At 41.0% G+C, this 21,726-nt stretch overlaps 1 protein-coding gene across 1 annotated transcript in view; it reads right to left on the bottom strand.

Annotated features, from left to right (window-relative positions):
- Nucleotides 1–21,726, bottom strand: part of TMC1 (transmembrane channel like 1) — a 142,984-nt gene that overhangs the window by 58,861 nt on the left and 62,397 nt on the right. The window contains exons 7-11 of the mRNA XM_070736891.1: nucleotides 13,920–14,057; nucleotides 9,595–9,685; nucleotides 4,937–5,018; nucleotides 3,659–3,765; nucleotides 1,725–1,823 (exon numbers count right to left, since the gene is read on the bottom strand). Of these exons, the coding sequence (XP_070592992.1) occupies nucleotides 1,725–1,823; nucleotides 3,659–3,765; nucleotides 4,937–5,018; nucleotides 9,595–9,685; nucleotides 13,920–14,057 (517 nt within the window). The remainder of the gene's footprint in view (nucleotides 1–1,724; nucleotides 1,824–3,658; nucleotides 3,766–4,936; nucleotides 5,019–9,594; nucleotides 9,686–13,919; nucleotides 14,058–21,726) is intronic.

Genomic DNA, 21,726 nt, shown 5'->3' with positions numbered 1-21,726 from the left:
AGTAACAGATAAAATCCATGATAAAATCCAGTCTATTAATTACGCATGGTCAATGCTACTAAAATTACTGTTATTTAGTGTATTTACTAGCCACTAAAGCATTTGGAGAAGAGCTGCCATGAGAAACATGTCCTGATTCTTTTTGTCTGGGAAGACACACACACACACAAACATAAATAAATAAATACATGCACACACACATATATACATACATTCAGTAATGGGCTGCCAAAAATTTTATTGCCACACTGTGGGTGTGGCTTATTTTGTGGGTGTGGCTTGATGGTCATGTGACCAGGCAGGAGTGGCTTGCCAACCATGTGACCAGGCGGGAGTGGCTTGACAATCATGTGACCGTGGGTGGCTTAAAGGTCATGTGACTGGGTGGGAGTAGTTTAATGACCAAGATAAGTTTTCAAATAAGTGCTTGGACTCTCAGCTGATTAAGCCACATTATTTGAATAGCCACAAAAGGACAAATGATAGACAGCATTATTTGTGGAGGAGCACAGTAACATTTTAAGGTTTTGTACTAAACCCACAAGGTTCAGTATGATAACAGATTAGGCAAGTAGCTCATTTTCTTTAATTGCTATAAATGTTCAGTTCTAGATAATGATTAAAATGATTAAAGCATTTATGGGTATAAACATACTATTTAATTATTTCCTATTTTAAAAATAATTAAGGATTATGCTAAGGTACTAGAGAAGGAAGGACAATAAAAAACTATTAAGTATTCAATAAATAGTGCATAAACTTACTACCTCCACTGAGTCGTGCCCCCCCTTCACCCCGGTGGGGGCAGCAGCCCATTACTGGGCAAAATGAATCCAAGAGAGTCATTCTGCTCCCGAAGCAAATCTCCCATCATGAATTTGTCCTTGAGCAATTCACGAAGAAGTCTCTGGAATCTGTTCTACAGCACATCAACTTAATAAATATAAAATGAAGTGAGGGATCTTCCCTCTTCATTATTCATATAAGAAAACTGTGAGAAATCATTCCTGGGTTGTTGTTGTTATTTTGGGGCATTATGGAAAAGTTCCATGGAATCCCATTGGGGACCATTTTTATTCTTGTTCCCAAAATTATTTTGAATGTTTTTTGCTAAATTCAGTTAACCATCATATATGGAACTAGCAACCCTTAGAAATTTGCCGATGTTTCAGTTTTACATTTTCCATAAGGCAATAAAACCAACACTGCCTAGTCTTTCCCAGTCAAATATTCTCCAAACCAGAAGGTGGGTTTCTCCCAGTTTCGACCAGTTTGTCCAAATCAGTAGCGACTCACTGATGACATCAGTGAACTGGATGGATTGTTTTTGTTTTCTTCTGAGCATGTGCAGAGTTTCTGGCCCTGTGCATGTGGTCGCCATCTTGTTTTTTTAAAAAAAATTAAAAAATTATTCTGAGCATGTGCAGAAGCCAAGTTTCCAGCACTGTGCATCCAGTGGCCATCTTGTTTTTGGCTGGTTTTTTTCAAAAAGTTTTGCCACTGTGCTTGCATGCACGCCCCCCTGAGGTGCGCCCACGCAATGCAGGAGAAAGAGAACCAGCAGCGAGGTAAGTTAGAACCCACCCCTGCTCCAAACGTTGGGACACAATTCCCAAATTACTAAGCAGCATGCCGATAGGCCAGAAGAGCTGAGTGTCTTCCCATATAATGCGAATGAGATGATTGCCGTAATGTAACACATGATTGTAAAATTGTCTACTTACACTGAAATCCCACAAAGTGGCAAAGTTCATAGCACTTGTTTCCTCTGCTCTTGGCACAGTTTTTCTAGGCAAAGACCCATATGCCTTTCCCATCAATGCCTGCGTGCAGAAACAGGGAGAATGGTTCCCATTGTATTCACATCAATAATCCAAGAGCGATTGAGGTTAATTATTTTTTATTGTTCCAATATGTTGGAAATTGAACGTTACATGCTGGAAATGTAATATGAAATTCAACCTGCAAAATCATTCCTCCATTTACATCAATATGATCTCAAATATTCGTGAGTCTTAGAATGAGCTGAGGTGGCGCAGCAGGTAGAGTGCTGTACTGCAGGCCACTAAAGCTAACTGTTCAAATCTTATCACCGGCTCAAGGTTGACTCAGCCTTCTATCCTTCCGAGGGGGTAAAATGAGGACCATAAAAAATCAAATGAATGAATGAATGAATGAATGTGAGTGAGTGAGTGAGTGAGTGAGTGAGTGAGTGAGTAAATAAGTAAATAAGTAAATAAGTAAATAAGTAAATAAGTAAATAAATAAGTAAGTAAGTGAATGAATGAATGAATGAATGAATGAATGAATGAATGAATGAATGAATGAATGAATAAATAAATAAATAAATAAATAAATAAATAAATAAATAAATAATGGTTTTGTATTGGGGGGAAAGAAGATTGCTATCATCAACCCTCACCTTTTTTTTTTTAGCCAAGGAGTTTTAGGGAACAGGAGATTTGAGCCTTAAAGTATCAAAGGTCTACCAAGAATTCATCTCACTGTTGGACTATTGCCATGATGGCAAACCTATGGCATGTGTGCCTCAGATGGCACATGGAGCCATAACGGAGGGCACGTGAGGCTTTGCTGTGTTTGAGCTCCAGTGTGCATGCTGGCCAGCTGATTTTCAGCCTTTGGAAGGGCCATTTCCCTAAAGCCCCTAAGGCAACGCCCCTCCCCAATGAACAAATCGGAAGTACGGAAAAACGCACTTCCAGTTTGCCGTTGTGAAGCCCCAGAATGCAAAAAATAGCACAATGGGCAAAGCAGAAGTGCATTTTCCATACTTCCGATTTGTCCATTGGGGGATTTTATTTTCACCTACCAGGCTTTAGAAAGGCCTGTGTGCATGTGCGGAGGGCAGTGCAGGAGGGTGCGCACACGTAGGGGGAGAGAAGGAGTGTGAGAATGCATGCTAGCATACCCACACACACCCCTTTTGGCACGCGAACCAAAAAAGGTTCACCATCACCGGACTATTTCAATGCACTCTACATGGGGCTACTCTTGATGAGTATTAGGAAGATGTAAAATGCAGGATAGTTTTGGGAACCACTAGGGTGACCCATATTACACCACTGTTGAACAAACTGTACTAGTTGAAGTTTGCTTCCATGTTCAAGTTAAGCTGTTGGTTCTTATTTTAAAAGACTTTCATGGTACAGGCACAGGTTATCTGAGAAACCGCCTCACCCCAATCCGATTGGTCCATTTCCCTCCTCCCCATATGCTGCGGACCCTGTCAATCAAGGAATTCTGGCTGGAGGGAATCCAGGAGAAGGGCCTTTTCTACCATAGCTCCTGTCCTCTGAAATTTATGTCCCCCACCCAGGCTAAATTGGCCTTCCAAAAGGACTTGAAGGTTCTGCCAACTGGCCTGAGGCCCCAAAAGTAGGGGCATGTCATTCTTGAGGTGATTAATGGAGTAAGATAAAAACCCTCCTCTTCCCTGTGTGCATCTTGCTCAAATATCTTTGTCAATTTTACACCAAACTCAGTGTTATATTTATTGTTTTAATGTTTCACATTGGTGCTTTATTAAACTGCTATAAAAATCCTTACTGTGCTAAAATTAAACAAAAATAACAGAGAGTCTTTACCATAATTTAAATGAGAGAACCAGGTGTCCATGGAAATGAAATTGTGCTCTCACCTCAGGCACCATGACAAGACCAAAGGTCAGCCCGAACAGAACTATATTTATTCCATACATCCATCGCAAAAATATGAAGTAAGACGCAACCGAAGAGCCAAAATGACCTGTGAAATATTCAGATAAAGACAGATAAAATAATGAACTTTCCTTGTCATTTAAAAGAGAAAAACCTGATAAAATGTTTAAATGGATTTAACAGATTGTTTAAATGGAAAAATTACATTTGATATAAGCCCACAGAAGGGTACAAAAGTAGGCTTATATGATAAAAAGTGGGCAGAATTTGGAAACAAATAGGAGATCCCATCTTAAGTCCCATCTTAGAAATCAAGTCCCATCTTAGAAATAAAGCCAACTAGGTGACCTTGGACCAGCTATTCTCTCTCAGTCCTAAAAAGCAGGCAATGGCAACGGAACAGAACAGATAGAATAGAATTCTTTATTGACCAAGTGTGATTGGACACACAATGGATTTATCTTTGGTATACATCCCCTCAGTGTACATAAGGAGAATAAAATTACATTCAACAAGGATAAAAAGATACAACACTTAGTGATAGTCAAGGTTACTAATAAATTATCAAATTGTACTAGGAAACACATAAAAACAATATAAATTGAAAGATACAAGCAACATGTTTATAGTAATAAGTGAGAAGAGATAGATACTAGGAAGGAAGAGCAGAATAATAGTAATACAGTCTTAGTAAAGTATTTGACAGTGTAGTGGGAATGAGTTGTTTACCAGAGTGATGGCATTCGGGGGGAAAACCCACTTTTGAAATCCTGTCAGCAAAACTGCTGGGACATATTCAGGCAATTGCCAGGAATCAAGGCTGTTTGAAAAGTACAGAGAAGGGAAGGGAAGGGAAGGGAAGGGAAGGGAAGGGAAGGGAAGAGAAGAGAAGAGAAGAGAAGAGAAGAGAAGAGAAGAGAAGAGAAGAGAAGAGAAGAGAAGAAAATTTAGGCAAGAGAAGGCAATTTAGGTAGGAATCAGCAGTGGAGAAATAACATCTTTTTATGGGTATAAACCCAGGCTCTCTAACCTTGGCAATTTTAAAACTTGTGGACTTCAACTCACACAATTCTGCGACAATACTGAGCTGGATGGAGCAACAGTCTGATTTTTTTTACAGGACATCTCCTTAAATATTGATGGAAGAGAATATACTTTCAGGAAAACTAATTTTTTTTTCATCATGCATGAAAAAAACCTGCAACATGCCACTTATTTTTACCAAATGGCCATGGAGAGAAAGGGCATCAGTCACTTACTTTCAATTTCTTTTATTTTCATTTCCCAGGGTATGCAGGCTGTTTTAAAATTCTCAAAATCCCGCTGAAATTTCATCCATTTCTGAAAAAAAAGATCACATAGCACTGCAGCCCATTTGGATAACAATGGCAAGCAAAGGAAATAAGGGGAGCAATGATAGATATACACCTCTCTTCCTATCTCCGTAATGAATATGTCAGCGTTCCAAATAACATTGGAGAAATAAATCAGAGACCAAACCTTGGCTTTCTTCCAAGTTCCAATTTATTGACAGAGCCATGTTGATTACGAACCGTAATTATCCCAATACCAACTTTTCCTATAGTTCTCCACCCAGGTTAAGGTTCATCCCTTGTCCCCACACAAGTTCCAGTTCTCTCAAAGTCCATGATCCTCCCCTATACTACTCGCTGGTGCTGAACAAAGGATGACCTTGAAACCTCTGGAAAGAATGTGTTGTGGCTAGTGTCTTTGCCTCACATGCAACCACCTCTCTCCAATTCCCACAATACTATTCTACTTGTGGAAGGCCAAAGACTTTTGCAAAGCCTTCGACTCAGTGGTCCACGACAAACTACTCCTAAAACTCAAATCCTATGGCATCTCAGGACTCCTCCTCAACTGGATTACCGCATTCCTGTCAAACAGGCAACAAATTGTCAAAATTGGTAGCACCATCTCCACCCCCACCCATGTCATAAGCGGCGTTCCCCAGGGAAGCATACTAGGTCCTACTCTCTTCATTCTCTACATTAATGACCTCTGTGACCATATCGAAAGCAACTGTGTTATTTTTGCCGAATGATGTGAAACTTTTCAACACCACTGATAACACACTCACTCTCCAAAAAGAGCTGGACTTTGTCTCAAACTGGTCTAACACCTGGCAACTTCAAATATCAACCAACAAAATGCTCTACCCTCCACATTTCTTCCTATGTATTTGTGTATTGGACAAAAAAATAAAATAAAAAATAAAAATGATGGCTTCGACCTGACAGCATAGAATCAGAGGTAGTGATGTCTCTATCACCTCTGTCCATTTCTGTTTCTTTGAGAATAAAAACTGGACACCTCACCAAAGCAAGCTGCCGTATTAATTAGAAATATAATACAAATAGTTTCAACCTATCTGTGTACAGGTAGTCTTCAACTTATGACCACAATGGAGCCCATTAGTTCTATGGTTAAGCAAGACAGTAAGTGAGTTTTGCCCCATTTTTACGACCTTTTTTGCCACAGTTGTTAAGTGGATCACTGCAGTTGATACGTTGGTAACCCAGTTGTTAAGTGAATCCAGTTTCCCCATTGACTTTGCATGTAAGAAGGTCGCAAAAGGTGATCACTTGACCTAGGGACACAGCAATGGTCACAAACATGAACCAGTTGCCAAGCATCTAAATTTTGATCATAGGAATGCTGCTAATGTTGTGCCAGTGAAAAGTGGTTATAAGTCACATTTTTCAGTATCATTGTAACTTTGAACAGTCACTAAATGAATAATTGTAAGTTGAGGACTATCTGTTATCTAAAACAGTGTTTCCCAACCTTGGCAACTTAAAGATATCTGGACTTTAACTCCCAGAATTCCCCAGTCAGCATTCGCTGGCTGGGGAATTCTGGGAGTTGAAGTCCAAATATCTTCAAGTTGCCAAGGTTGGGAAACACTGATCTCAAAGTTCTATTTCTCAGCTATTATGAAAGACCTCTGAAGCAGTTTCTGTGCCCTTTCAGTACCAATACCAACAGAGCTTTGTTCCCTATGCCATCCATCTGATAAGTCTTGCAAGATTTGTTTCTCTTGCCACGTACATGTATACATCCGAACTAGACTGTGTTGTTTCAATGTGTCATATAATATATGTGGATGTATGCATAGTTTTGTATGTATGTATTTATTTATCTTGTCATGTTTGTGCTTATATTGGAGGCAGAGACCCTTTGAGACCTGTATGCAACATAATATCATTTTAATGTATGCCGATTAGTGTACATTCAAAGTGACAATAAAGTATCCTAATAATAATACTGTAATACCTTTCATCCATCACTGTAAACCACATAGAGCTGTGCCTCTATCAAACATTTGAACTATGTAGCTTAATCCACTTTATTTTGTAAACATTTCTTTTCTTAGTTCCTAGCTAATTTACTCTGGATGAATGTACTTAAAACTGCAGTTCTAAATACATATTGATGTACCTAATGTCAGTGATCTTCATCACCGCCTGCTGCCGCACGAATCCCAGCGACCAATTAGGTCCCACAGAGTGGGTCTTCTCCGGGTCCCGTCAACTAAACAATGTCGGTTGGCGGGCCCCAGGGGAAGAGCCTTCTCTGTGGTGGCCCTGACCCTCTGGAACCAACTCCCCCCGGAGATTAGAACTGCCCCTACTCTCCTTGCCTTTCGTAAGCTCCTTAAGACCCACCTGTGTCATCAGGCATGGGGGAACTGAGACATCTCCCCTGGGCATATACAATTTATGAATGGTATGTGTGTATGTACGTGTGTTTAGAAAATGGGGTTTTTAAATGTTTTTAATAGAAATTTAGATTTGTTGTAAATTGTTTTTTCACTTTGTTGTGAGCCGCCCCGAGTCTGCGGAGAGGGGCGGCATACAAATCTAAATAAATAAATTAATAATAATAATAATAATAATAATAATAATAATAATAATAATAATAAATACTTTGCACACTTCTTTGTTGTACTATTTGCAGAGAGATTTTACTGAAACATCATCAGAATTTAATATGCTAATATTTATTTTTATTTTATTTATTTATTTTGTCAAGTGTATATATGATTATAGACAAAACATAATTATGATTGTGTATACATAAGATGTGTAAGCATGTTTATGAGTACATGAGATGTTTACGAATACATGGGGACATTTGGACAGGTATGGTAGGCATGCTTGTGTTTATGCACACACCCTTACAGACCTCTTAGAAATGAGGTGAGGTCAATGGTAGATAGTCTATCCTATGGTTAAAGTTTTGGAGGTTTGGGGAAGATACCAGAGGCTGGTAGTGTATTTCAGGCATTGACCACTCTGTTGCTGAAGTTGTATTTTTTGCAATCAAGTTTGAAGCAGTTTACATTATGTTTATAGATACTATTGTGTGCTCCTGTATGATTGTGGTTGAAGATGAAGTAGTTATTGACAGGTAGCAGATATTTCTGGCATCGGACCAGAATATCTCCGGGACCGCCTTCTGCCACACGAATCCCAGCGGCCAGTTAGGTCCCACAGAGTTGGCCTTCTCTGGGTCCCGTCAACTAAACAATGCCATCTGGCGGGACCCAGGGGAAGAGCCTTCTCTGTGGCGGCCCCAACCCTCTGGAACCAACTCCCCCCAGAGATCAGAATTGCCCCCACCCTCCTTGCCTTTCGTAAGCTCCTTAAAACCCACCTCTGTCGTCAGGCATGGGGGAATTGAGATATTCCCTTCCCCCTAGGCTTATAAAATTTATGCTTGGTATGTCTGTATGTATGATTGGTTTCTCAAATTAGGGTTTTTTTAATTTAACTTAAACTTAAATATTAGATTTGTTTATATTGTCTTATTATTGTTGTTAGCCGCCCCGAGTCTATGTAGAGGGGCGGCATACAAATCTGATAGACAGACAGATAGATAGATAGATAGATAGATAGATAGATAGATAGATAGATAGATAGATAGATAGATAAAATTAAACAAACAAACAAACAAATTTTGTGTGCTACACTTAGGCTAGATCAAAGGCAGCATAGTTCTAAATTTCTAGGCCCAAAATTTCAAGTATGGTGGCATAAAATACTCTGTTGCAAACAGAGAAGTGGAGGACTCTTCTTGTGAAATATCTCTGGACATTCTCAATTGTATTAATGTCTGATAAGAAGTGTGAGTTCCAGCAGATGAGCTGTATTGGAGAATTGGTCTAGCAAATGTCTTATATGCTCTGATTAAAAGTACAATATTACCAGAGAAGAAGCTACGCAAGATTAGGTTAACTATGCTTAATGCCTTTTTGGCAATGCTGTTGCAGTGGACTCTGACATTTAAATCATTAGAAATGAGTATTCCAAGGTCCTTAACTGAATAATGAATCATCAACAAGGTCGTGATCATCTAGTTTGTATTTTGTTTTCTGATTATTTTTGCCAATGTGCAAGACTAAGCATTTGTTGATTGAGATTTGAAGTTGCCACTTGTTTGACCATTCTGATACATAGTCAAATCCTTTTTTGAAGAATAGTAGCATTGTTGGTGGTGTTGAATAGTTTTACATCATCTGCATATTTTTACATATTTAATATTTTACATGTTTTTACATGTTTAAGCCCTGCCATCTGCAAGAAGCAGTTGTTGATCTAGTTTAGTTTAGTTTATTTATTAAAATATCTTATTATCATTATTTTGCTTTATTCCTTCTTTTTCATAAATATTATAGATTGAGAACACCTATGTCTTCTAAGTTGATTGCAAAAATCAGGATGAGGATGGTGCTTTGCAGTATTTTAAAACTGCTCTTTTTAAAACAAAAACAAGGCTAAATGCAATCTTCGTGAAAATGGAGCTATTAGTCTACAAGAGGCATCTAGGGAGATGGGAGTAATAAGCTATTTCCATTGAGCACATCGTTTGAATAAGGAGAAATTAGGCTTACTTTCATCATCATCACTTTATATGCGTAAAACTTCTTTCCTTTGCCTTTCCCGAGAGCCCCTTCAAATTTTTCCACAAAACGCTGGGCATCTCTACATACGTTTTTAAAAGAAAGAGATACATTGATACATCAAAAATAAAAACATTGCTCTATTTGTTAACATGGTGAAACCAATAGAAATCAGGGCAAGGTACTGTATATAAAGAAGGAGCAAACCCCACACTCACTCGCATTGATGAAGTTACCTAGTTGGGTAATGAAATGTCTCCAAGCAAATAACCAAGCTCAGAGAGCATCAAGGATTCCACAGTAAAACATACTTGACACAGGCATGTTATGACATTTATGTACCATATTTTCAGAGTATAAGTCACATCTTCCCCCCCCCCCAAAAAAAAGAGGCTGAAAATTTGTGTGCGTCTTATACTTCTAACGTAATGTTTTTTCAGACCTAACGAGGAACTAATGATCTTCCTCTTCCCAGCTTGCAGACTTGTTTTCATTGCTACTCCCTCCGAAAAAGTTTTTCCAGCCCTAACTAAAGCCTGACGGGCTGGATGAGCAGCAAGGAAAGACAAAATCACACACAGAGCCTGGAGGTTTCCAAAACACAAAATATATTGCTTTACAAATTGGCTGAGAGCTGCAATGACAGCAGAGGAATGTCTGTTTATGACCAAAAGGTCAGGGTTATCTGCAAAGCCAATAATGAATGTCTCAACCCCCCCCCCCAAGGTTTTTAAAGAATGCCTCCAAACTGGGCTGCAGCACAGGTACTTACTCTTTGTTTCAAGAGCTACAGTCTTTCAAAGCACAATTGTCGAAAGACTGGGTTTTTCCGAGGATGCAAGATGTTGGTTTAGAGACAAAACTCCAGATCTGTTTCTTTTTCTCTGTTAAACCATGAACGATAACTCCTGCAAAGCACACTCCCACAAAACCTCCCTTTTTAAACCTGCTGCAGAATTCTCTAATTACTCTCAGCTATGATTAGGATCTTCTTCTGCATCTGTGCAGCTGCTCCTGTCATCCCATAATCCTGTGCACCTGCACATTGAGGATGGGGTCATTAATAACTCCCTCCTCATATGACCCAGATGAGGCTCTAACTGATGGTTCCACAGACACTGCAGGGGCCTCCACCTCTATTTCTATCTATATGGTGTTGGTTATGACCTATAAAGCCCTTTATGACATCGGACCAGAATATCTCCGGGACCGCCTTCTGCCGCACGAATCCCAGCAACCGGTTAGGTCCCACAGAGTTGGCCTCCTCCAGGTCCCGTCGACAAAACAATGTCGTCTGGCAGGACCCAGGGGAAGAGCCTTCTCTGTGGCAGCCCCGACCCTCTGGAATCAACTCCCCCTGGAGATTAGGATTGCCCCCACCCTCCTTGCCTTTTACAAACTCCTTAAAACCCACCTCTGCCGTCAGGCATGGGGAAATTGATTCCCTTGGGCCATTTCCATTTTATGTATAGTTTGTCTGAGATGTATGACTGTTTTTTATATTAAGGGTTTTTAATTGTTTTTAATCATTGGATTTGTACTGTTTTGTTGTTGTGAGCTGCTCCGAGTCTTCGGAGAGGGGCGGCATACAAATCTAATAAATAATAATAATAATAATCATCATCATCATCATCATCATCATCATCATCTCTCCAGCACCTTCAGCTTCCATCTCTCCTTCCCCCTCACTGTCTGAACCCTCTGAGAGCCACACAGGTCTCTGATGCTGCGACGGACCTGGCTCACCTGGTTCAAAATCTGTCACCAGAGGACCTGGCCATGAGCCAACCACAACATTAACGAGGTGCTAATGATCTTCCGGGCTTGCAGGATTTTTTCATTCCTCCTCCCTCCGAAGAAAGTTTTCTTTCCCAGCCCTAAGTCTTTGCAGGCTTGTTTTCATCGTTACTCCCTCCGAAAAAGGCCCTGACCAGGGGATAAAATAATGTGCTGAAGCTGACCAGACTTAGGACACTAGCCAGATGAATTACTGGTAGGCAGATTCTTTTCCGTATTTCCACCCGCCAAAAAATTAAGATGGATCTTATACTCCGTGCATCTTATATTCTGAAAAAATATGGTACTTAGAGCTCTGAGCTCCCTGAATACCTTGTAACATTTGAAATTGAAGTTCTGTGAACAACCGATTGAACTAAAATGTTAAATGACGCCAAGTGTCACTTGCAAAAGCATTTAAGCCTTTAAAAAAGTAGAACCAAGGCAACCTTAGAAAGAAATGAGGTAGTGTCAAAAACCCAGGAAATACGGAAGTGGGTTTTCCATCAACTAGCGTTCAGAATAAATGCTATGTAATCCATGATGGAGTAAAATGTACACTCTGGGTTAGCCCATGAAAGCTTTATTAAATTAAAGAAACTTTCATCTAATTACCAACACACACTGCATCAAAATTTCATTAGCCTATGTATAATTGTCCTTAAATGGCTTGGCTTAATAATTAATTGCAAGTGTAGGGTTACAACGCCCCAAACATGTGGTGTCCGGTACTGAGGCTTTTCAATGTTGCCACAGTGAGAATGAATTACTGAACTTAACAGGACACCGCTGAAGATTTGAATAGGTGGGCCAACTTTTCAGGAACAGGTCAAGAGGTATTCAGGCAATTTTAACTTCATAATAATAATAAACACAGTTATAAGGGGCCAGTTATAAGGGTCCAACCCCCTGCTTAGGCAGGAAACCCTACACTACTTCAGACAGGTGGTTATCCAACATCTGCTTAAAAACTTCCAGTGTTGCAGCATTCGCAACTTCTGGAGGCAAGCTGTTCCACTGATCAATCGTTCTGACTGTCAGGAAATTTCTCCTTAGTTCTAAGTTACTTCTACCTTTGTTTAGTTTCCACCCATTGCTTCTTGTTCTACACTCACGTGCTTTGGAGAATAGGTTGACTTCTTCTTTGTCGCAGCCCCTGAGATATTGAAACACCGCTATCATGTCTTTTCATTAAACGAGCCATGCTCAATTCCTACAACCCTTCTTCATATGTTTTAGCCTCCAGTCTCAATCATCTTTGTTACTCATATTATAATATTATTATTATTATTTATTGGATTTGTATGCCGCCCCTCTCCGCAGACTCTTCTCTGTACTCTTTCTACTCTACTCTTTCTCAATATCCTTTTTGCATCGTGGCAACCAAAACTGAATTCAGTATTCCAAGTGTGGCCTTACCATGGCCTTATAAAGTGATATTAATACTTCACGTGATCTTGATTCTATCCCTCTGTTAATGCAGCCTAGAATTGTGTTGTCCTTTTTGGCAGCTGCTGAACACTGCTGGCTCATATTTAAACGGTTGCCCACTAAGACTCCAAGATCCCTTTCACAGTTAGTACTGTTGAGCAATGTACCACATATACTGTACCTGTGCATTTTATTTTTCTTGCCTAAAAACCTTGAATTTCATTTTGTTAGAATTTCAGTTTGACTTTCCAGGCCGTCTTTTTACAAATATTGGATTTTCACAATGCCAGTCTTCAGTTATAACACCCTGAAGAGCATGGTTGGGACGTAATTTAATTCTGCTGCACGAATCCCAGTGATCAGTTAGGTCCCACAAAGTGGGCCTTCTCCGGGTGCCGTCAACTAAACAATGTCGTTTGGCGGGACCCGGGGAAGAGCCTTCTCTGTGGCGGCCCCGACCCTCTGGAACCAACTCCCCCAAGAGATTAGAATTGCCCCCACCCTCCTCGCCTTTCATAAGCTTCTTAAAATCCACCTTTGCCGTCAGGCATGGGGGAACTGAGATACTCTTTCCCCCTAGGCCTTTACAATTTATGCATGGTATGTTTGTATGTATGTTTGGTTTTATAATAAGGGTTTTTTAGTTGTTTTAATATTGGATTGTTACATGCTGTTTTTTATCACTGTTGTTAGCCGCCCCGAGTCTACGGAGAGGGGCGGCATACAAATCCAATAAATAATAATAATAATAAATAATAATAGATATAAGTTCACCTTTTTGGCAGCCTGGTTGGGTTTTAGCAAATGTTAGCAACTGTCCTAATGTGTTTAGATTTGGATACTAAGCAGAGCCAGGCCTGGTTAATGTTGGCTTGGGAGGCCTCCAAGGAATAGCAGAGCTGTCTAGACTGTTGTCAAGAAAAACCGCATGGAATCACAAGGAGCCTTGGTTCAAATGAGTGTGTACATATCTTATATTTTACAATTTCTACTGCCCCCAGTGTGTAATGAATTAAAAAAAGAAATCCAACACTGATCTATGGGAGGAACAATTTAAAAGCAATGGAATTCACAACTCAGACTCTAGGTTACATAAATCAAGACCTCACTTCAAGATTTTCAGTTTCTTTTTCATATTCCAAGGCTTGTTTCGCAAAGTGGAAATCAGCTTCTTCTTCTCTTCCACAGCTTCTTTCAACTTGGCCACTTCCTCCTCTGTCATTTCCTCTTCAGAAGTAGAATCTGAGCTTTGGGGGAAAGAGAGTCACCAACAGTAAGGGTATAAAAAGGACGAGATCTTTCCTGAATGTTTATGAGAAGGTTTATTATTATTATTATTATTATTATTATTATTATTATTATTATTTAGATTTGTATGCCGCCCCTTTCCATGGACTCGGGGCGGCTCACAACACACAAAAACAATTCATAACAAATATAATAATATACAATTTAAAATTTAAAATAGTTTTTAAAAACCCATTTTTAAGCAAACATACCTACAAACATACCATACATAAATTATATAGGCCCGGGGGAGACATCTCAATTCCCCCATGCCTGACAACAAAGGTGGGTCTTGAGGAGTTTACAAAAGGCCAGGAGGGTAGGGGCAGTTCTAATCTCTGGGGGGAGCTGGTTCCAGAGAGTCGGGGCCGCCACAGAGAAGGCTCTTCCCCTGGGACCCGCCAACCGACATTGTTTAGTTGACGGGACCCGGAGAAGGCCGACTCTGTGGGACCTAATCGGTCGCTGGGTTTCGTGCAGCAGAAGGCGGTCTCGGAGATATTCTGGTCCGATGCCATGAAGGACTTTATAGGTCATAACCAACACTTTGAATTGTGCCCGGAAATTGATCGGCAACCAATGCAGACTGCGGAGTGTTGGTGTGACATGGGCATATTTGGGAAAGCCCATGATTGCTCTCGCAGCTACATTCTGCACGATCTGAAGTTTCCGAACACTTTTCAAAGGTAGCCCCATGTAGAGAGCGTTACAGTAGTCGAACCTCGAGGTGATGAGGGTGTGAGTGACTGTGAGCAGTGAATCCCGGTCCAAATAGGGCCGCAACTGGTGCACCAGGCGAACCTGGGCAAACGCCCCCCTATAGAACAGTGGTGGTGAATCTTTTTTTTCCTTGGCTGCTGAAAGTGCACGTGTGCATGCCCACACCAATAATTCAATGCCCCACACACAGCCCACACCACTGCACATGTGTGCACAACTCCCCTGGACTGCCCTGTCCCCTGCACATATATGCACAACACCCCCTTCCCTGCTCCCCCGGTTAGGCCCGTTTTTCATCTTCCCGAACAAAGGCGGATTCCCACTCCAGGCGCTAGTAGTGTGCTGCATACGCACTTTTGCTTCCTTTTTTTTAAAAAAAAATATTTTTATTTATTTTTAGCAAGTTTAATATACATACAACATAAAGCAATTGGTCAAAGCAATGGAAACTGCAGTTTAATGTTTCCAAATGTAAAATAATGCACTTGGGGAAAAGGAATCCTCAATCTGAGTATTGTATTGGCAGTTCTGTGTTAGCAAAAACTTCAGAAGGAAAGGGTTTAGGCGTAGTGATTTCTGACAGTCTCAAAATGGGTGAACAGTGCAGTCAGGCGGTAGGGAAAGCAAGTAGGATGCTTGGCTGCATAGCTAGAGGTATAACAAGCAGGAAGAGGGAGATTATGATCCCGCTATATAGAGTGCTGGTGAGACCACATTTGGAATACTGTGTTCAGTTCTGGAGACCTCACCTACAAAAAGATATTGACAAAATTGAACGGGTCCAAAGACGGGCTACAAGAATGGTGGAAGGTCTTAAGCATAAAACGTATCAGGAAAGACTTAATGAACTCAATCTGTATAGTCTGGAGGACAGAAGGAAAAGGGGGGACATGATAGAAACATTTAAATATATTAAAGGGTTAAATAAGGTCCAGAAGGGAAGTGTTTTTAATAGGAAAGTGAACACAAGGACAAGGGGACACAATCTGAAGTTAGTTGGGGGAAAGATCAAAAGCAACATGAGAAAATATTATTTTACTGAAAGAGTAGTAGATCCTTGGAACAAACTTCCAGCAGACGTGGTAAATAAATCCACAGTAACTGAATTTAAACATGCCTGGGATAAACATATATCCATCCTAAGATAAAATACAGAAAATAGTATAAGGGCAGATTAGATGGACCATGAGGTCTTTTTCTGCCGTCAGACTTCTATGTTTCTATGTTTCTATAAAACAGTGCATAGTGAAATGTGCCCACCACCCCGACACACACACATAGCCCACCACCAAATCGGGGTTGTTTCTTATATAACCCACTTTGACCCAAGAGCAATATATCTATTTACATATTATAGAGTGATTCCAATTTATTTCTTGTAGCTTGGTCTCAGATTCTACTCGTCATATATGGTCTTACCTTGTCCCACCGTCCGATCAGTTGTCTCAATTCAGTTTCATTATCCAAATTTATCCTTTTATCCATAATTTCAAATTGAATATGGTACCAATTTTGCATTGTCCATTTTGTCGCATCCTTCCAACCCAAAACTATTACCGCCTGAGTGCTTTCTATTGCTGCTTGTTTTATTTCTCTAAATCCTCCCACCGCATTGCTTCTAACTAATACTGCCATTTCCTTAGTGATTGTCCATTGTGTGTTTAACATTCTATTTATGTCCTCTTGCACTTTTTGCCAAAATTCCTGCACTATCGGGCATTTCCAAAACATATGCATAAACATTCCTTTATCTTGACACCCGTGCCAACAAATACCCCTGACATTCTGCTGAAAGTGTGCAAGTTGGACGGGGGTATAATACCACTTATGTAACATTTTCCGTCTCATTTCCCTGATTCTTGTATTCTACATTTTCCTTATATTGTCTACTGTATTTTCCATCTCTTGTACCTCTACTTGTGTCTCATTTTGCCACCCGCACCTTTGCTTCTCACGCATGCATTCCAACGTCTTTTTACTTCTGCACATGCACAGGAAGGACAATCTTGTGAGGGGACACGCAGGCACACAAAGTTTCAGCTATGGTTTTTTTGCTTCCGCGCATGCACAGAAGCAAAATATCGCCAAAATCTCACACACGCACATCCCCTCACAAGATTTTGTTTCCTGCACATGTGCAGAAGTGAAACGACACCGGGATATGCACAAATGCACACAAGGGAAGGGAAGTTGCACACGCAGCACAACTTTCGCTACCTGTGCACTGTCCTCATCCATAACGATAGCAGCCCAATACTGCTCCCCAACCTCCAAAGGCTTCCCTGGAACCTAAAGAGGGCAAAAATGGCTTCCCCTCCCCCCCCCAAGAAAACGCCCCCCCAAGAAACCTCCACATGAGCCGAAAATCAGGTTGCCGGCACATACACATACACTGAAGCTGAGCTAGGGCAACGGCATCACGTGCCAGCAGATATGGCTCCATATGCCACCTGTGGCATGTGTGTCATAGTTTTGTCATCACGGGTCTAGAAGTAACCACAAAGGTACCTCTACCTAAGAACGCCTCTACTTACGAGCTTTTCTAGATAAGAACTGGGTGTTCAAGATTTTTTTGCCTCTTCTCAAGGACCATTTTCCACTTACAAACCCGAGCCTCCGAAACTGTAACCGGAAAAGGCAGGGAGAAGCCTCTGTGGGGCCTCTCTAGGAATCTCCTGGGAGGAAACAGGGCTGGAAAAGGCAGGGAGAAGCCTCTGTGGGGCCTCTCTACGAATCTCCTGGGAGGAAACAGGGCTGGAAAAGGCAGGGAGAAGCCTCTGTGGGGCCTCTCTACGAATCTCCTGGGAGGAAACAGGGACACCACCATCCCTGTGGTTTCCCCAATCACACATATTATTTGCTTTTACATTGATTCCTATGGGAAAAATTGCTTCTTCTTACAAACTTTTCTACTTAAGAACCTGGTCACGGAATGAATTAAGTTCGTAAGTATAGGCACCACTGTATATACTCTTTAAATTACTAGCTTACTAGCAGCTGCACAAATAGATTGAAGAACAGTTTTTATCCATGGGCTGTCAAAACTCCTGGTGAAAAATAACTTGACAACAACATAGTACAATTGACTTCCAGGGCTGGTGCGACATGCAATATGTTCACATGGTGCAATAGAACTGGGTGCTTTTTAGTAGAATTCACTGGGCTAAGGATTTTCTGTCTTTCGCTTGTGAGTTGTATTGTGTTGGGAGAGTGCAGGAAGTGAGGTTCAGCCAATCTCATTGTATACATGTTGTACTCTGACAATAAAGGTTTGAAATCCTTCTTCTTTCTATGTTACATGGTAAAAGAACTTCCACTGGCCCAATGGATAAATTCTGAGTCAGCAATGCAAGTCTTCAATATTGATAACGAACAATGACAGTGAAACCAACCACAAAGTTGGGGTGTATAAAATGTATTAATTTATCACATATTGCTTTTCTTAAAAATACATTGCACTTGCAATATTTGCAACTTCCCTTGCAACGAAACAGAAACCAAGCAATCTTGAAGAAATTGAAGCAACATCCTGAAAAATTAATGAGAGAGCCAATTTTCCAGCAGCTGCTAAAATTCAATTTGGCTGAATTTTAATAGAATGTGCCTCAGTCAGTTCTTATCTACGAGCAATGTTGCTTATCTGAGGGATACCAGGAAAAGGGGGACTTCGTGACAGCAAATGCATCATTTTCTTCATCCTATTTTATGCTAAACTTGGACAGCCTTCAGAGCTGGAAATTTGAGAAACTGAAATCTCAGACATATAGAGGGCTTTCAATTGGGAAAAGCAGCCTTAACATTTCAAAGTCGCACTAAGGGAAAAAGATGTTCTACTAAAATGTATTTCCAACATACACAAATGTAAAAAGAGAGGTGAGCTACTAAAAATAAGGACAAATTTCATTTCATTTCATTTATTAGATTTGTATGCCGCCTCTCTCTGTAGACTCTATATAGGCACTATTAATAAGAACCAACATCCAAGATCAATACTGTAATGAAAAGTCTATGTCTTTCCTCATATAGTTGAACTATAGCTCCCACTAAAATACTAGTTGCAAGCTATGGAAGACGCAGTTTATCCACATCTGGATGGCACATATTCAGTGGTGGGTTGCTACCAGTGAGATAGGCAACTCCGCATGGATAGCAGCTGCTAGATTGCGCAATTTGCATATGACCGCTTTGGTGCTGGTCCTTCAGGCGCCGCCATCTTTTTTGCTTCCTATGCATGCACAGAAGGGATGCTTGTACATGCGGAATTTTGGCAATTTTTTTGCTTCCGCGCATGCGTGGAAGGAAAAAATTGCCAAAATCTAGCACACACATGCGTCCCCTCACAAGAATTCAACATGAACGGGTCCAAAGAAGGGCTACAAGAATGGTGGAAGGTCTTAAGCATAAAACTGATTAGGAAAGACTTAATGAACTCAATCTGTATAGTCTGGAGGACAGAAGGAAAAGGGGGGACATGATCGAAACATTTAAATATGTTAAAGGGTTAAATAAGGTTCAGGGGGAAGTGTTTTTAATAGGAAAGTGAACACAAGAACAAGGGGACACAATCTGAAGTTAGTTGGGGGAAAGATCAAAAGCAACGTGAGAAAATATTATTTCACTGAAAGAGTAGTAGATCCTTGAAACAAACTTCCAGCAGACGTGGTTGGTAAATCCACAGTAACTGAATTTAAACATGCCTGGGATAAACATATATCCATTGTAAGATAAAATACAGGTTGGTAAATCCACAGTAACTGAATTTAAACATGCCTGGGATAAACATATATTCATTGTAAGATAAAATACAGGAAATAGTATAAGGGCAGACTAGAGGGACCATGAGGTCTTTTTCTGACGTCAGTCTTCTATGTTTCTATGTTTCTATGTTTTTGCTTCCTGCATGTTCTGCCGGCGTGTCCCAACCGCACGTAATTACAGGGTAATTAGTCCAGAAAGACACACACCACACGATAGAAGGAAAACCAAAAGTCTTTATTAACAGAAAAACAGAAACAGCTCCCTTTTTAAATGTCAAAGGGATTTTCTGGTACACACAAGGCACAGGGCAAATGCAATCCAATTGCTCACCCAATAACTGGGAAATTGAGTCCAATTCTAAAGTCCAGAAAGTCCACACACGGTCTTGAACAGCAAAAACCACAATCTTGACGAAACTATGAATCAGATAAACTGCCATAAGGCTAAACCAGCAGGCTGCTCTTTTATCTGTAGCACTAATTACAGCAGCCCCACCCAACCACAGGTGGCCTCACTTATCTCCTGTAATAATCCTTCAGTTGTTCTCTTCTATGCATCACTCTACGCATGCATGGATGTGTCATAAGTTCTTGTTCAGAATCCAGGGATGATAAGGATGATTGATCTCCTCCTGGGCCAAACTCCCCTCTTCCAAGTCACCCCACCTTCTTCTTCTTTCGAGGAAACTTCACTACCTGACTCTGTCGGCGATAAAACAGGCCTCTGACATGTTGATGTTTCCCCTGCATCCACCTCCACAGTCCTTGGAGCAGGAGCTGGGCCAGAGCCAACCACAACACTGCACATGCGTGGTAAGAGGAATCCACCCCTGCACATATTGCCTACCTTTCATGTACGCATCAATAGTCCACGAGTCTACCTGATTGGAACTAGGACCTAAAAAACTGAAGCTGGAAGGCAGAAGACATATGGAATAAAATGGTATCCTTCTTCTTACAAAGAGAAACGTATTAATATCTTGATAGTGAACAACTTTTCCATTCTTTCTTACCACATTATGCCTACTAAGCAACACCAAACAAGCAGGAACCAATAACCGCAAACTAATAAACAAATAAAGGTCAGTATAATAAGCTACAAGAGTGGGTTCCTCACGGTTTGGACCAGATCACCCAAACTGTGAGTGACCCACTGGTGACGTGAAGATAACGTCACAGATCTGGTTCTCTTAGCGCCAATCCGTGTGCGTCGCCATCTTTTTTTATAGTTTTCAGCAATTTTTTGGGTGTTTGGGTGGTTTGTCTTCATCCCTTGCTATGAATAAAGCCCTCCCACTTGCCCACAGGTTAATATCGGCCTTTATTTCTTCTCCCGAAGCACCGCTGAGCAGCTCCTCAGCTGTGTTTCAGGCTGATACCACCTTCTGATCATGCACGGAAATGAATTTGCATGAAGGGAGATGCACGCGAAACATTGTGATACAAGCCAGTGTGGAACCCACCCCTGATAAGCTACCATATACAGTGATACCTTGTCTTACAAACTTAATTGGTTCCGGGACGAGGTTCTTAAGGTGAAAAGTTTGTAAGATGAAACAATGTTTCCCATAGGAATCAATGGAAAAGTGATTAATGTGTGCAAGCCCAAAATTCACCCCTTTTGCCAGCCAAAGCACCCGTTTTTGCATTGCTGGGATTCCCCTGAGATTCCCCTCCATAGGAAACCCCACCTCCGGACTTCTGTGTTTTTGCGATGCTACAGGGGAATCCCAGCATCGAAAAACGGGTGCTTCGCTGGCAACGGAAGTCCAGAGGTGGGGTTTCCCAGCGAAGGGAGCACCAGTGAAATCGCAGCATTGCAAAAACACCGAAGTCCTCGAAACCCCACCTCCGGACCTCTGTGTTTTTGCGATGCTGTGATTTCACTGAGGCTCCCCTCGCTGGGAAACCCCACCTCCAGACTTCCATTGCCAGCAAAGCACCTGTTTTTGTGCTGGTGGGATTCCCCTGCAGCATCACAAAAACACGGAAGTCCAGAGGTGGGGTTTCCCATAGAGGGGAGCCTCAGGGGAATCCCAATAGCGCAAAAACAGGTGCTTCGCTGGCAATGGAAGTACGGAGGTGGGGCATCCCAGCAGCGGCGGTGGGTTTGTAAGGTGAAAATAGTTTGTAAGAAGAGGCAAAAAAATCT

This window comes from Erythrolamprus reginae, chromosome 2, assembly GCF_031021105.1.
Source record: "Erythrolamprus reginae isolate rEryReg1 chromosome 2, rEryReg1.hap1, whole genome shotgun sequence".
Taxonomy (NCBI): Eukaryota; Metazoa; Chordata; class Lepidosauria; order Squamata; family Dipsadidae; genus Erythrolamprus; species Erythrolamprus reginae.
The sequence above is the reverse complement of the archived record's forward strand: the minus strand, read 5'-3'. Positions and strand labels throughout refer to the sequence as shown.